This window comes from Coniosporium apollinis, assembly GCF_000281105.1.
Source record: "Coniosporium apollinis CBS 100218 chromosome Unknown supercont1.68, whole genome shotgun sequence".
NCBI classification, from domain to species: domain Eukaryota; kingdom Fungi; phylum Ascomycota; class Dothideomycetes; genus Coniosporium; species Coniosporium apollinis.
In genome coordinates, this window is record NW_006913330.1 from 9,278 (window position 1) to 23,027 (window position 13,750).

Here is a 13,750-nt window from a genome sequence, read left to right on the forward strand (position 1 = left end):
CGTTCTTGGGCGGCCTATCACTTCGACGACGTTTGCGACGTCCCACATCGACGAGCTCTCGGACAGAACGGTATCATCTCTTGCGCGAATCGAGCACCAGACACCGGCACGCTACCATCGGTGCCACGCAATTTGCAGAACAGACAGATTGGTTACCTCTCGCCCCTTTTCTGGTGAAGGAGGGCGGACCCTTCGACACGCGATATAGCCTGCGTTATTAACCGCAGCGCGCACATAACATACATCTGAACCGTTAATGATGATCACTTGCTTATTGGCTACCGAGGCTTTATTGTGTGCTTCATAAATCATTGGCAACAGACGCTTGTGGGGGACTTTGGCTTGCGCGTCCAAGCTCAAGCCAAAGCGCATTTTAGGCTTCAGCTCAGCCTCGTGGGCGGCTACAGCGACGTCCACCCGTGCCCCTCAGCGCCTTCCATCAATATTAATATCAGGATCATGTAGATTACCGCTCACCGAACAGAAAAGTCATAACAAATCGACAATATGCCATCGGCGCATAGCATGGACGCGCAAAGTGAGACAAGTGCAGTACCCTCGCGATCGCAGACCGGCAATGACCACACCCTCGACAATACAGGCTACTGCCTCTTGTCCCTAGACGGCGGCGGCGTCCGCGGCCTGTCGACGCTATACATCCTCCAAGGCATCATGAACCGGCTGAATTACATGCGTGAAGAGGCCGGTCTGCGCCCGAGGAAGCCGTGCGAGATCTTCGATTTGATTGGGGGGACGAGCACCGGAGGGTAAGAACAATCCCATTTTTCTTAGCACCTCTTGTATGGTACATTTCCTAGTCCGGGCAACTTTGCGAAAGAACAGTCACTGATGTCGACGCAGGCTCATCGCCATCATGCTAGGCCGTCTGGAAATGTCCGTCGAAGAATGCATAGACGCATACGCCAAGATGATGAAGCATGTTTTCGAGAAGAAGGCAAATCATTCTTTCATAGGCATCCTTGGGGGCGTCAAGCCGCGGTTTTCGTCCAAGGCGCTAGAGAACGCAATCTCGCAGGTCCTCAAAGCGCGCGGCATTCCTGTCAACGAAAAGTTTGAGAACGTGACGAGGTCGCGGTGTAAGGTGTAAGTATACCTCAGTTTCATCGCTACACATTAATGCAGATCTCCCGTGATTACAACATCATGGCTAATTTGATTGCAACCTCCAGCTTTGTTTGCGCCAAATTCCAAAAGGCAAACATCACAACCCGGTTCCGCAGCTACCGAATCCCCGCGGTCTCCGACCTCAACCCAACCATCCTTGAAGCCGCTCTCGCGACCTCCGCTGCGCCAACCTACTTCTCCGACGTCGCCATCAAAGGCAGCAAGTTCGTCGACGGCGCGCTCGGGGCGAACAACCCTGCCCTGGAAGTTGAAGAAGAAGCCTCGGACCTCTGGTGCGAGGAGACGGGGAATCTGCAGCCCCTGGTCAAATGCTTCATCTCTGTTGGCACTGGCCATCCCGGCATCCGGAGTGTTTCTGACAAGGGGCTGAAGCATCTCTTGGAGACGCTGCAGAAGGAGGCCTCGGAGACGGAGAGCACCAACGAGAAGTTCCTGAGCCGCTGGCGCGACTATGTGGAGAAGGGCCGGTGCTTTCGGTTTAATGTCGACCATGGGCTGGGCAGTGTGAGGCTAGAGGAGTTTGAAGAGCAGGACTTGGTTCGTGCGGCGACGTCTACGTATTTGCAGAAACGAGGTACGATAGGCGAGGTGAGGGCGTGTGTGGAGAATTTGCGCATGAAGGAATGTATGTATAGCGCCTAGAAATGAGTCGTGAAGAACAGTGTTGATCTCCCGCCTGGCGTGCAGACGAACCCACCGCGGAATTTACGCGAAGGCTGAAAGAGCAAACGCTTCCCCAGTCGGGACAAAGACCGTATCTGGCATCGTCAAGAGCGACTTCGTCTGAGATTTGTAAGTAAGATGCTCGTGCCTAGAGCCAGTACCCCATGTTACCAGCTCCAATGGGACATCCCTGCACCTGAGGGCCTGGAGGACTCCAAGGGGCTAAACAATGTTCAACAAATCCTTGCGTCCTGTTTAAAAGGCATCTACGCTGGGTTGATGCATCAAAGTTGGGAACGTTCGGTATGGCTATCTTTAAGTAGGATGAGGCTAACGCCACCGCCCAGCAGAGCTCATCAGTCTAGGCAACACGCACCTCAAACTACCCCCCGACCGCATCGCCCGGCACGATCTCGTAAAAGCACACCAAAACTTCGCCAAAGCCCTAAACTACCTCAAAAACGACCCGTCCACCCCACCGAAGCAAGTCTCGCGCCTCTGCCAGAAGCTCATGGAGACCTCGATCCGCCTCAGCATGACTGCGCGCGAAAGCGCGGCGCGCAAACAGCATGCTGACCAGGGGCGCGAGTACGCCAAAACGGCGCTGGAGAACGCGCGGAAGTGCGAGGATGAGTGCATGGTTGCGCAGGCGGAGTTCATGCTTGCGTGCGTGGGGGCATGGAAGGTGTATGTGGCTGCGAGAATGAGTAGGGTGGAGCCGAGTAGTCATCCGAAACGGGAGGGTGCTGAGGTACTGCTGGAGCAGAGGTTGGAGGAGTTGAGACGGTTCCCGCATTTGGATGTAGAAGTTTATGAGGCGCAGGCGAGAAAGTATCTAGGGTATTTGAGGCCGAGATGATCGATTTGTTCACGTGCGTGCACGAGAGAGTGAATGGTCCTCAGAAACTATGTACTGTACATGGAGATCCAATGACATGAAGAGCATGCGTAAATTTCATACCCAGTATAGCACATACATGATAGAGACCATGGATGTAATCTCACATCAATCGGCCAAACCCATGCTCATACATTTCTCAAAACGCCAACCGGCTGTATCTAATACCTGCGCGGCGGATAACTCTGCGCATTAGACACAAGCGTCGGTGCCGGTCTCGGCATCCCCGAGACCATCGAAACAGAATCATCCGGCGTGACTTCTGACTCCGCCTTCTGCTGGTAATACGGGTAGAGATTCATCGGATAGACGGGCTGCTGGTGCATCGGAGGCGGCACCCTCCTACCTCCCCCGCATCCCAACCACCTGGGCACTATCTTGCACATGACTGAGAGCAACGCGAGACCAGCCAGACCCCCCACAGCTATGCCAATGATCGTCGACGTGGACAGCTTGCCCGACGCCGAAGACGAGCCCTGCGAGCCCGACGTCGAGGAAGCAGTCGGCCCACCGCCTACCCCTCCCCCCACCGCTCTTGTCGAAGCACCAGGCCCCGTGGCTGTCGCTTGCACCGTCGCCGGTTCTGCCGCAGGACTATACCCCTTCTCCGCGCAGTACCGCGCGTAGATGCTGCCCGCGCTCGACGCATCGATCCTGACATCGCCCACCGTACACTTCCTCTCGACACAACTGGTCAGAAGTTCTTGCGCAGGCTTCTGCAGATCCGTCCGGCAGTAGCAGTCGTTCGTAGCTTGCCAAATACGGTCGTTGCAGTTCCATGAGTTGCAACCTATTTCGCTGCCGAGCACGTCGTTGGGGCAGATACCGGTGGCGACGAAGCAGGATTGCGCGCAGGGCTTTTGGAGGGGAAAGGCCGAGAGGGTGTAGACGTCCTGCGTTATGGTGCCGACTTGGGCGTGCGTAAGTTGTAGGAAGAGGGTGGTTGCGAGAAGGGAGAGATGTGACGGATTGCGTGTCATTGAGCGGGTCGTTGTCGTTTCTTGCGGTTTGAAACTGTCTTGGATAAATGAGCCGAAGATTGAGTGAAGATCAAGGGAGGAGAAGGCAATTTAGGAGAGCGCGTAGAGCCGCAGGGCTGGAGGACTATGTAGATTGATAAGAAATCTAACATGCAGGGGAGGACTGTCCAGCTCGTATCCAACGACAAGCAAGTAAAGAAGAGAACTCCGCCCACCGAGCATTCTGGTGCATTCTTTCGCTAAATTATTCCGAGATGGTGTTTACTTGTAGACGCCAAGTTGAGGTTCCCGTCCCCTATTTTTGGGCTGCAGGGGCTGTAAGGTCTGAGGCCCCCACCTTTGGCCGGGGGGTCTTGAGGGCCCGTCCCTCGGGGCGCTCCCGGTCGCTGCAAGGAACGCCCCGGCGTAGCGTGTTTGTTGCGCCTCTTTCCCGCTCAATGCACCCACGCCCCGGTCGCGCACACCCCTCATTTCAACGTCCTTTGCCTACCTCCAACCCCGCTTCTTTACTTCTATATAGTGACCGCAATTTATCTAGATCACGCTATAAGTACAGTCTACTATCTATAATGTTATTTAGCTAACTAGCATTTTAGGTAACTAAACACTATAAGGGTGCTATATCTTTAACAATATATTAAACTATAAGTAGTTATAGATAATCGTAGATAAGTTTACTGTACTTCTTTGTTTATAGCTAACTTTATATTAACTACTAATTCTAACCATTAATCTCTAATTACTAGTTTTCTAAATGTAAGTTAAAATATATTCTAAATAGTCTACATTAGTTTTTTCTAAATATATTTATAATAATAGAGCGTATCTTAATAGCTAGATAGATATTAAAGTACAGCTAAAGAGTTATTAATATAGTAAAATAGATATAAGTAAGAGAGATATTATAGATTAAGTTCTAATTTTATAGAAAATTTATTTCTATAGATTAAATATAGCACTCTAAATTCTAACATTTATACTTTCTATATACTTAAGAATTGTAGTAAGTTATCACGTGAAATACTACTAATAAGTATAATAAGCCTTTATTGTAGTTTATAAAATCTATTATCTCTTTGTAAATCTAAATAGTAGTTAAACTAACTTACTAAATTTATTAAATTTAAGTCTAAAATTTCTCTATATTTTCTACACTTATTTTCCTAGAAAATTTTGGTAATTTTTAGATATTTTTTTTTGAAAAACTCTATAAATACTAAGCCTCTTTTCTTTTAATTTAAAATGCTATTCTCTTTCCAGCTTAGCTATTCGTTTTAATAATCTAAAATTAATAGTTTGACCTTTTCGCTATTCTTATAAAACATCTAATTTATATTATTAATTAATTATCCTTATAATCTTTCTCGCTCTATCTTGAAGTTTAGCGTTAAAGTAGTTTATTCTAATAAAGATTGTTCTAATAATAGCGCATTCTATTATACGAATATGTATTCAGATTGCTATTTAAACTATATTATAAAGAATAATAATTATCACTATATTGTTATTTATAGAGATTTAGAGAAAATAGTATATAATTGCTACAATCTAATATGCTAGCTTACTAAAGTAAAATAGGATATTACTATAATAATAGCTAGATATAAACGCTTTAAACACTAGCTTTTATAAATAAAAGCTTAATCTAAAAAGAAAGTTCTTTCTAAACTAGAGGTAATCAAAAAGATATTCTATTAAAATAAAAGAAACAAGAGTATCTTAGCTCTTTTTTTTCTTTAATTAATTTCTTCAATTTACTCTCTATTAAAATACAGTTTCTATCCATTATCTAGAAATAAATTTCCATTTTTTCCCCTTCTATCTTTCAAAATTCTACGTTTATCAAAATTGCTTTTCTACTAGATATATTTTATACATGTTAATATTTATCTAGAATGATTTCTAGTGCTATATTTCTATCTTTCTATATCTATTAAAATTAGTAAATAGTTTCAATATGGTATTTCTATACTCTTTTCACTTTATTTAGTAGTATTACTAATAATAGATAAGATTATTACCCTCTACTAGAATTCTCTAGAATTAATACTAGTTTTTTAATTATATTAGATAGTTTCTAAATACTTTTTTTACTATTGTAATCGTGTCTAATACTAATTCAAATAAGAAAAATAAAATACTAGGCGTATTTATATTCTCTTTAGTAGTTTCAATTTAAAGCTTATATTTTTAATATTTATAGTACTTTTAAAAGATCTAATTCTATATTATTTAATTAAATATTGACTCTACTAGTTTGTGTATTTTTTTAAAGTAAATAAACTCTAATTTTTTATTTATTTCTTAAATACGTATGTTTTTAACTCTATATTCTGATAGTAAAAGGCTATTCTTCTTTATAGAAATTCTATATCCTGTTTTAATTAGATATATAACTAATTTAGCTTTTTATAGTGATATTATCTTGTCTACTATCTATAGCTATTTATAGAATTCAGCTTTATATCTATAGTTGGAATAAAATAGTGTTATTATATAGATAGTATAGAATAGAGAAAACATTTAATAGAACTTTATTTATTACTAAAATAACCTTACAATACTATTTTATATAACACTATTGTTTTTATATTATTTTACACTTCTAGAGAATCTTTATTCTTTGATTTAATATAATTATACAGCTACTATTATTTTCAACTTAAATTAGAGTTTACTGTCAAGCATTAAATCTTCCTTGTAATTAGTAAAATAAACGCTATATAAACGCCGTAGAATACTTATTATTTTTATAGTATAATTCTATAATTATTATTTAGCACATACTAGCATTTTATCTAGATTTAATTATAGAGTTCTATAGAAAAAGCTCGTTTGTCTACTCTCTCTAACAAGGATCTATTGTTGCATATATTAGCAGAAAATCTATAACAAAGGTATATAAAGTCGACGGCCGTTTTATAAAAAAGAAACGATTTTTAGAACCCAAGACTAGCGACATAGAATGGTTAATAATAAGAAGCGATTCTAGAAAGATCAGGGGCTGAAATTCAAGATACATACTACATGCACTATGTTTCCACGTCTGATGGGTTGTTTAAGCTGTCTTATTGGCTAGTTCTGGAACGGCTACTCCTTTCGGCCAATCGGTCTCTTTCCCAGCGCCGTGTTCCAGCAATCTCCGGTCTCTCTAGTGTGTTCATGCGCTCTGACCGGACCTGACTTTTGGCCCCAAGCCTCGTTCCAGGACATGTAATTTACTGGAAACGAAACACCCCCAAAAGATAATATGTACCGGATACAAGATTCCTCCCCTCTCCCATCTCAAGAACTTCGTCGGACATGTCTGAAAGCGTAGATCTGAAATGGATTTGGCCGCCCCCCGGCGAGGTCAACCCACCCCTTCGGCAGACCAGCAACTTCGGCCCACTCCATCTGTATCACAGAATGATACTCAAATGGAGTCCGCCAATAGCAACTGGAATTGGGCTGTCTTGCCGCACACTAAATACTTGTCCGCGTTCGCGTTACATAGACATTAATTATCGCAAAAGCTGACTATGAATAGCATATACTTCCTCGGACGACTCCTGGGCCACACGAGGCGTTCCGCCGCCTGTCACCTATCAATTTATGTTGCCTATAACGCAGAAAGCAGATGAGAGGATCTACTGCTATTTTACGTTTTCGGAAGGCAAAACCCCAGAGAATCCCAACACGGTCGTTTGGGAGTTTATAAATGAGTATGACTGGAGGGAAGAGCCAACAACATGGTTCGCTGACGATGAAGGTGCCTCACCCGCATCATGAAGCAGGAGCACTAGTAGTACGCCTACTGATAGCAGCATCGTGGCAGGAAATGTGCGGCAGATTAAGCAGAGCTCAGCCACACTATCGTCTCAAGCATCATCAGCGACTTCAGCGACCTCTGTTGCGTCTTCCACCGCTCCTGCCCCAAGTTCAGGTTCCGCTTCTCAACCGCTAGACGCAGCCTCCACAAGCACAGCCGCATCAAGCTCCTCGGGACTATCAGCCGCAGCAGGTGCAGGAATTGGTATTGGCATCTTCATCGCTCTGTCGTTAGTCGCGGGTCTCGCGTTCATCTTCCTGCGCAGACAGCGCAGGCGCTTGGGGGCGAAGGTGCAGCCGGAGGATCTTGATTCCAAGACAAATGGACTTGGGGAACTGGCAGATGCACAAATTGGGGAAATGGAAGTTACACAGGTTGTTTCAGAGCTCCACGAGAGGAAGACCAGCTTTGAGGTTCAGGAGCTAGGTAGTGGACGCGGAATTTCTGAGCTTTGGGCTGGCGAAGTGAAGGTTGGTGATGGAGGAACTAGTAGTGCAGCAGCAGCAGCAGCAGCTAGAATTCATGGACAGTAGCCCGCCCGCCCCCGCCCGAGAGTAGTGGGCGGGCGGGCGACCAATGACAGGTACAGTTCCTAGCAAAAAGTCTGCACGGTTGCCTAGTCACGTGATTTGCCCTCACTTGCCGGCAGAACCTCTGTAGGTTGCTAGCGCGCTCGTGTATATAGTTCGCCCACTCACCTAGTCAATACAACAAGCTTGCATCAGCCTTTGCCGTCGACAGAATGACGACCGAAATGGGCGTTCTAGCATTTCCATCCTGAGAGTGACATGCTGCTGAAAGACTGAGGAAGAGTGGCTTCAGATTCCCGACGCTATAGATCCCGGAGTAGACCCTGCCACAGCCGCCGTAATGGATCCTACAACTGGCGCCGTCGCAGTGAGTCTAGCGCCGCCCGGAGGCCCTGCTAACATCGGTATTCCAGGCGCAGCAGGTCCCGTTGTTGCAACCGGCATTCCAGGCGTAGCAAGCCCCGTCGTGGTAGGCGGGGCCGTAGTAGCGCCCGTTGGCCCTGAGGGCGCCGCCGTCGCTAACAGCGCCGCGGGCACATACCGTAATCGCTCTCGCTCCCAACTCACCACACTAGTGTCGCCGTCATTGTCATACTCGGTCGGCTTCAAGCGCTCGAGTATGTCTCTCACCCCCTTTCCCTAGTGATCACTGCCGACCTTGTATCCCTCCTTGCCCTTTGCTTCAAGTGCGTGGATATTCTTGCTCAGAATGCCAAACAGTTCTTTTCCCCACCTGTACATTTGTGCTTTCTCTCCTATCTCATCGATTGCCCCTTTGGAATCTCTGGTGACGGACTCTTCCGTGGAGCCTCTAGTGATAGGCAGTCCTGTGGTGGGATCGACTAAGGGGGCTGGGAGCTTAGGGAAAACCTTTTCGTTCACAAGGCCTTTGAGAGGATGATCCGTCGGAGGATCCGTCGTAAGATCCGTCGGATGATCGTATTCGTTTCTCACTGCGTCTTCCCAGAACGCCAGCCATCGGTCTGTTGCGCTTGTTCTGTTCTTGTACGGATTGGGTGGCAGGTGTTCGATTAGATGTCGGAATACTAGTGCAGTGATAATCTCCCGCTGCTCTTTGTTCAGTTTGATTTCGGCCTGAAGATCGTTCTGGAGCTTTTGAAAGAATGGCATTTGGGTTGCATGGAACTTCCGCAATTCTGCGATGTTGTGCTGAGGATCTTCATGCGCTTCTGGACAGCCGACCTTGTAGGTGAAACTTTTGATATTGATTTTATGGGCATGGCCAACCGTTTTTGTGAACCGTCCAGGAGACAACATAGAGTCCAATCTCCGTCTTATTTTCTCCAATTGCTGATCGAGTGTTTCGTCGCCGGAATCGTCGACGTACGCCCGCGCTTTCTCCAAGGCTGTTCTTACACGGTCTTAATAATACAATTGCCTGTGAAGATATTAGTAATATGGACGAGAATTCGGTGTCCCTTAGAATAGTTGCTTTATATATAGCCAAGGTCTCGGGCAAGATGTTTAACGTGCATCTCTTTTCCTGCATCCAAAAAGGAATCGACCAAGCTGCCTAACTTGCTTCGCTCCCTGATCACGTTCCTTTTTCTTTCAATTTCATGGGCTCCTACAGCGCTGGCATCGTAGTAAACTTCAGGTCCGGAGTCTTTGAGACCAGTTAGGCTTTCAACGTCCTTGTAGAGCTCCGCCATGAAGATGATGTATAGGAGCCCAAATTCATCTGTGAGCTCCTCGTTGGCAGCCGCCAGCCGGACGAGCTCCGTGTGCTTCTCCAAGTCATTAATGCAGTCACTGCCATCCTTGAAAAAGTGGTCCCGCGCCTCGTTCAAGTCCGGTTGTGCGGATCGAAAAGGCTTAAGCCACGGGCACTTCTCTTCGGGTTCCTTGAGAGCTTCGCGGCGATAATGGAGTGCAAGTTCCGGGAGCAACTCAGTCAGGAATCTAGATTCACTCATCTCGTAAGCAAGCGAGTAGCATAAGGGTAAAATGGATTTAGAGAGGCAAAAAGGCCTGAAAAATTTAAGTGTAGAATGGAATAGTGATAGCTAACCCTGCGCTGTTAAAGCCGGCGATAACTAGACCCCTTACCCTCGCCCTAACTTCCCTCTATGTCGTGACCGGTTAGCATAAGCGCAGTGCTGTGGGAGAGCAACATTCAACCAATTGTACCAATTGCACCAATTGCACCAATCGTGCCCCGCACGAAGCTGCAAGAAAGACTCGAAACGGCCTAATTTAGCTCCCGTTTCTCTTCCAAGATTTGCCTTTTTAAGCGAGGCTCGGGGCTAAGTAAGCACATAGCAAGCTTGCATACACCCTTATAGCACGTTCGATAGATAGCGGCGATCGATGATTAGATTATTATAGAAGACCTCTATCTATCAATTACTCTAGGCTTCAAGCATTTTTAGCATCTAGTATTATAATCTATATTAACTTTTAAAGTTACTAGAGATATAGTAATACTAATATAGTTAATTGCAATAAAGATATAAATAGCTAGATATTTAGAGAGAGCGTTCTAAAGATATTCTAAATTAATATTACTTTATATTGTATTCAATATTCTATGTATAAGACTATAGAAGATTATAAGATATAATAAAAAGGTTTGAAAGATAGTAGAAAGCTTTAGAAAATAGAAGAATATAATTTAAAACAGAATTTAATATAGTGGAGCTTAAATATATAGACAGTAGCTAGTGAAATAGCTAGAATACTTTAATCTTTATTCTTTTTCCCTTTTTTTTTTATTATTATATTATTTTTCTTTAGAGTTATAAATCTTTCTCTAATCTTTTCTAAAACTCTATCACTCTAGTATTATTTAATAATACTAGAACTATTAATTCTAGTAGTACTACTATCACTACTAAAAACTCTAGTAGCTTTGCTACTATTAAATAGCTATATAAAATAATATAGTATTTGAACGCTATATTATATTACTTACTAGTCTCTTCGGATAATTATTATAGATATATAGAAGCTCTATTTAACTATCTAGAAGATAGCTAGAAAGATTATAACGCTAATAGTAGTTAAATTAAAATAATACATCTAAAAGCTTTCTATTTTAATATACTAGATTATTACTATATATAAATCGCTCGTCAAATGGCGTATTATTGGCTTTATTATAACTAATTATCTCACGCGACGTATAATCCTTAATAAAATTAAATAAACTCTTAGTTTAAGCTATTATATAACTACTATTGAATAGCTACTAATTTCTACTAGATACTATTATTATATAGCGTATAAGAAGCTGTACTTTAATTAATATTATTAATACTTTTATTAATAGTTCATAGAGAGATATTGCTATTAGATAGTAGATAACTAGTATTACATAATCTAGATTAGTAAAGAGATAATATAATATAGATAGTACTAATAAATATTTATATTATATTAAGCTAGTAAGCGTTACTATAAAGATTATATAATACTATTCTTTTATTAAAATACTATTTATAATAATTTAGATATCAATCTATAAAGCTATTAAAGAGTCTTTTATTCTATAGAACAAAGCCGTCTAGGGTAATATTAATTCACTCTTTTATATTATTTGTATTACATTGGCGATTCTAGATTTCTATAAATATCTAATTACCCTTATTAGCTATTATAGATTACCCCTATAATTCCTATATTTATATAATAGAGTTCTATCTAGATCTATATATATATAGAGTAAACTAGGCTAAACTATTCCTTAATTTTATAGAATAAAATAGCGATTCTCTAGAGAATAGAGGTAGAGTGTTCTATTATTTATACTATAATTTACCGATAATTTTTATACCGACTAATTTCTAAATCTAATAATTAACCGTTTCTAGTATTAAATCGGAATTGTATAATTAGTACTATTAGTATCGTAGATTTTTTTTTTCTAAAAATAGAAAGTATCTTAGATATTTAGTCGAGCTATAATACTAGCTTACTAATCTAGCTTTTAGACTTTAGATAGTATTATATAATACCATTCTATATAGTAAAATAATAAAAATCTTATAATACCAGTAATTTAATAAATGTTTAAAGAATTATACATGTAAAACTTAGGTTTAAACTAGAGAATAAAATACTTAAAAGGCTATTAAGCTTATATTCTTTTTGATATAGTAGGTATATATTATAAGAAAGCTATTATCAAGGTACTAGTCATAATAATACTAGGTTCATTTAGATTATCTAAGGTATGTAATATTTTTTTAGAATAAATTTAAGCTTATTAATTAAACTATTTAAGCTAGATATAAAGAAACGAAGCTTATTACTAGCTAGCACTATATACAAATAAGCTATATATAGATTATTAAGCTTAATAATAGCTTTATCTAGCTATATATACTATATATAGAAATTTAGCCCTATATTATTAGTTTCGATATTTTAAAACTCTATACCGAATCTATTTCGATTCTAAATTACTCTTTATTAGAAAATAGCTTAGTTATTTTAGTTGTACGGAATGGATTTACTAAAGTAATATACTAAATTAATAGAACACTCTAATTTTGAATTAATAACAGTAAGGAAAAAAATGCATATCCAATTAATAGCAATGATTAAACGCACTTCATTTAGTAAATTTTTATTTAACTTCTCTTATCTATATCTAAAGCTCAAAGCTTTACATCTACTATATAATATGTTAGTAACTTTTAAAGGTTTAGAAAATAGTGAAAATATAAAAATCTTTATTTTTCAAAGCTTTAAACCTGTTAAAGATAGTCTATACTATATATTTTCTTTAATTGCATGATGGTATAAACTGTACAAAATTTGGTTCATAATTCTAGTATTTCTTCTCCATTACAAATATTTTAGAAAAAGGAGAATAGAATGAAGAGACACTAGGTAGAGTTAATTGTTCACTGTAATATTATAGTATTAAAAAGGAAATTATAAATCTTAGTATGACTAGGCTAAAATAGAAAATTTATTTTTTATAATTTCAATAAAAAACGTATTTTAACACTTAAAACACTAAAATTTATACATTGTTATAACTAATTTTCTCTAGTAATAGCGCGAATAATAAATATATAACTATTAGTAGTAGTTATAATCTAGAATATTACTATCTATAACTCTAATTTTAATAACACGCGTTAAAAGCATCTCGGGAATATAAGAAATTAGTAAAAATATCTAATTTTATAATACTAGTAAAATTTTAGAAACGCGTGCTATAAATAGGATGTTCTATTAGTATAGTATAACTATTTCTAGGTCTATTAATAGTAGTAAAAGATTTGAATAAATAGTTTACATAACTATAATGAAGGAAAGAAAAGATATATATAAAATACTTTTAATCTTCTTATTAGATTTTGAAATATATATTCTAGTATATTTATTGTTATATAAAATATATAGTAGAAGGATAGCAAAAATGTATAGATTCTATAAATAACTCTATTCTATTTATGATATATCAATCTACTATTGAGAGTATCTAATATATAATAACTAGATAGAGTATAGTACTATAGTGAATTATAGATAAATAGAATCTTCAAATTGTAATATATTTTAAAAATAGTAGTAAATATCTATTTATGCTAAGAAATTTTATAGATGTAATAAGGCTTGTCTTCTAGGTGTGTTCGTATAGGAGTAGGGTATTATAGAGCTAAAGGATACAATTATATTATAGATTAAAAGTGTAGACTTCTATAGTAGAAACAATATATAATACCTAAGCTATATAAGTTAAGCA

At 40.1% G+C, this 13,750-nt stretch overlaps 6 protein-coding genes across 6 annotated transcripts; 3 read left to right on the forward strand and 3 right to left on the reverse strand.

Moving 5' to 3' along the window:
• Positions 1 to 525: 525 nt before the first annotated feature.
• On the forward strand, positions 526 to 1,108 carry W97_08935 (uncharacterized protein; the record flags this gene model as incomplete). The annotated part of the gene is made up of 2 exons (XM_007786781.1): positions 526 to 767; positions 862 to 1,108. The coding sequence occupies 2 exons, from the start codon at positions 526 to 528 to the stop codon at positions 1,106 to 1,108; spliced, it is 489 nt and encodes a 162-aa protein (XP_007784971.1).
• A 56-nt stretch (positions 1,109 to 1,164) lies between these two features.
• Positions 1,165 to 1,788, forward strand: W97_08936 (uncharacterized protein; the record flags this gene model as incomplete). Its single annotated transcript, XM_007786782.1, has 1 exon — positions 1,165 to 1,788. The coding sequence occupies one exon, from the start codon at positions 1,165 to 1,167 to the stop codon at positions 1,786 to 1,788; it is 624 nt and encodes a 207-aa protein (XP_007784972.1).
• Positions 1,789 to 2,114: 326 nt separating this feature from the next.
• W97_08937 (uncharacterized protein) lies at positions 2,115 to 2,668 on the forward strand (the record flags this gene model as incomplete). The annotated part of the gene is made up of 2 exons (XM_007786783.1): positions 2,115 to 2,128; positions 2,170 to 2,668. 2 exons carry the CDS (start codon positions 2,115 to 2,117, stop codon positions 2,666 to 2,668), a joined length of 513 nt encoding a protein of 170 aa, XP_007784973.1.
• Positions 2,669 to 2,868: 200 nt separating this feature from the next.
• W97_08938 (uncharacterized protein) lies at positions 2,869 to 3,687 on the reverse strand (the record flags this gene model as incomplete). The annotated part of the gene is made up of 1 exon (XM_007786784.1): positions 2,869 to 3,687. One exon carries the CDS (start codon positions 3,685 to 3,687, stop codon positions 2,869 to 2,871), a length of 819 nt encoding a protein of 272 aa, XP_007784974.1.
• Positions 3,688 to 8,667: 4,980 nt separating this feature from the next.
• On the reverse strand, positions 8,668 to 9,159 carry W97_08939 (uncharacterized protein; the record flags this gene model as incomplete). The annotated part of the gene is made up of 1 exon (XM_007786785.1): positions 8,668 to 9,159. The coding sequence occupies one exon, from the start codon at positions 9,157 to 9,159 to the stop codon at positions 8,668 to 8,670; it is 492 nt and encodes a 163-aa protein (XP_007784975.1).
• A 323-nt stretch (positions 9,160 to 9,482) lies between these two features.
• On the reverse strand, positions 9,483 to 9,965 carry W97_08940 (uncharacterized protein; the record flags this gene model as incomplete). The annotated part of the gene is made up of 1 exon (XM_007786786.1): positions 9,483 to 9,965. The coding sequence occupies one exon, from the start codon at positions 9,963 to 9,965 to the stop codon at positions 9,483 to 9,485; it is 483 nt and encodes a 160-aa protein (XP_007784976.1).
• Positions 9,966 to 13,750: the final 3,785 nt, after the last annotated feature.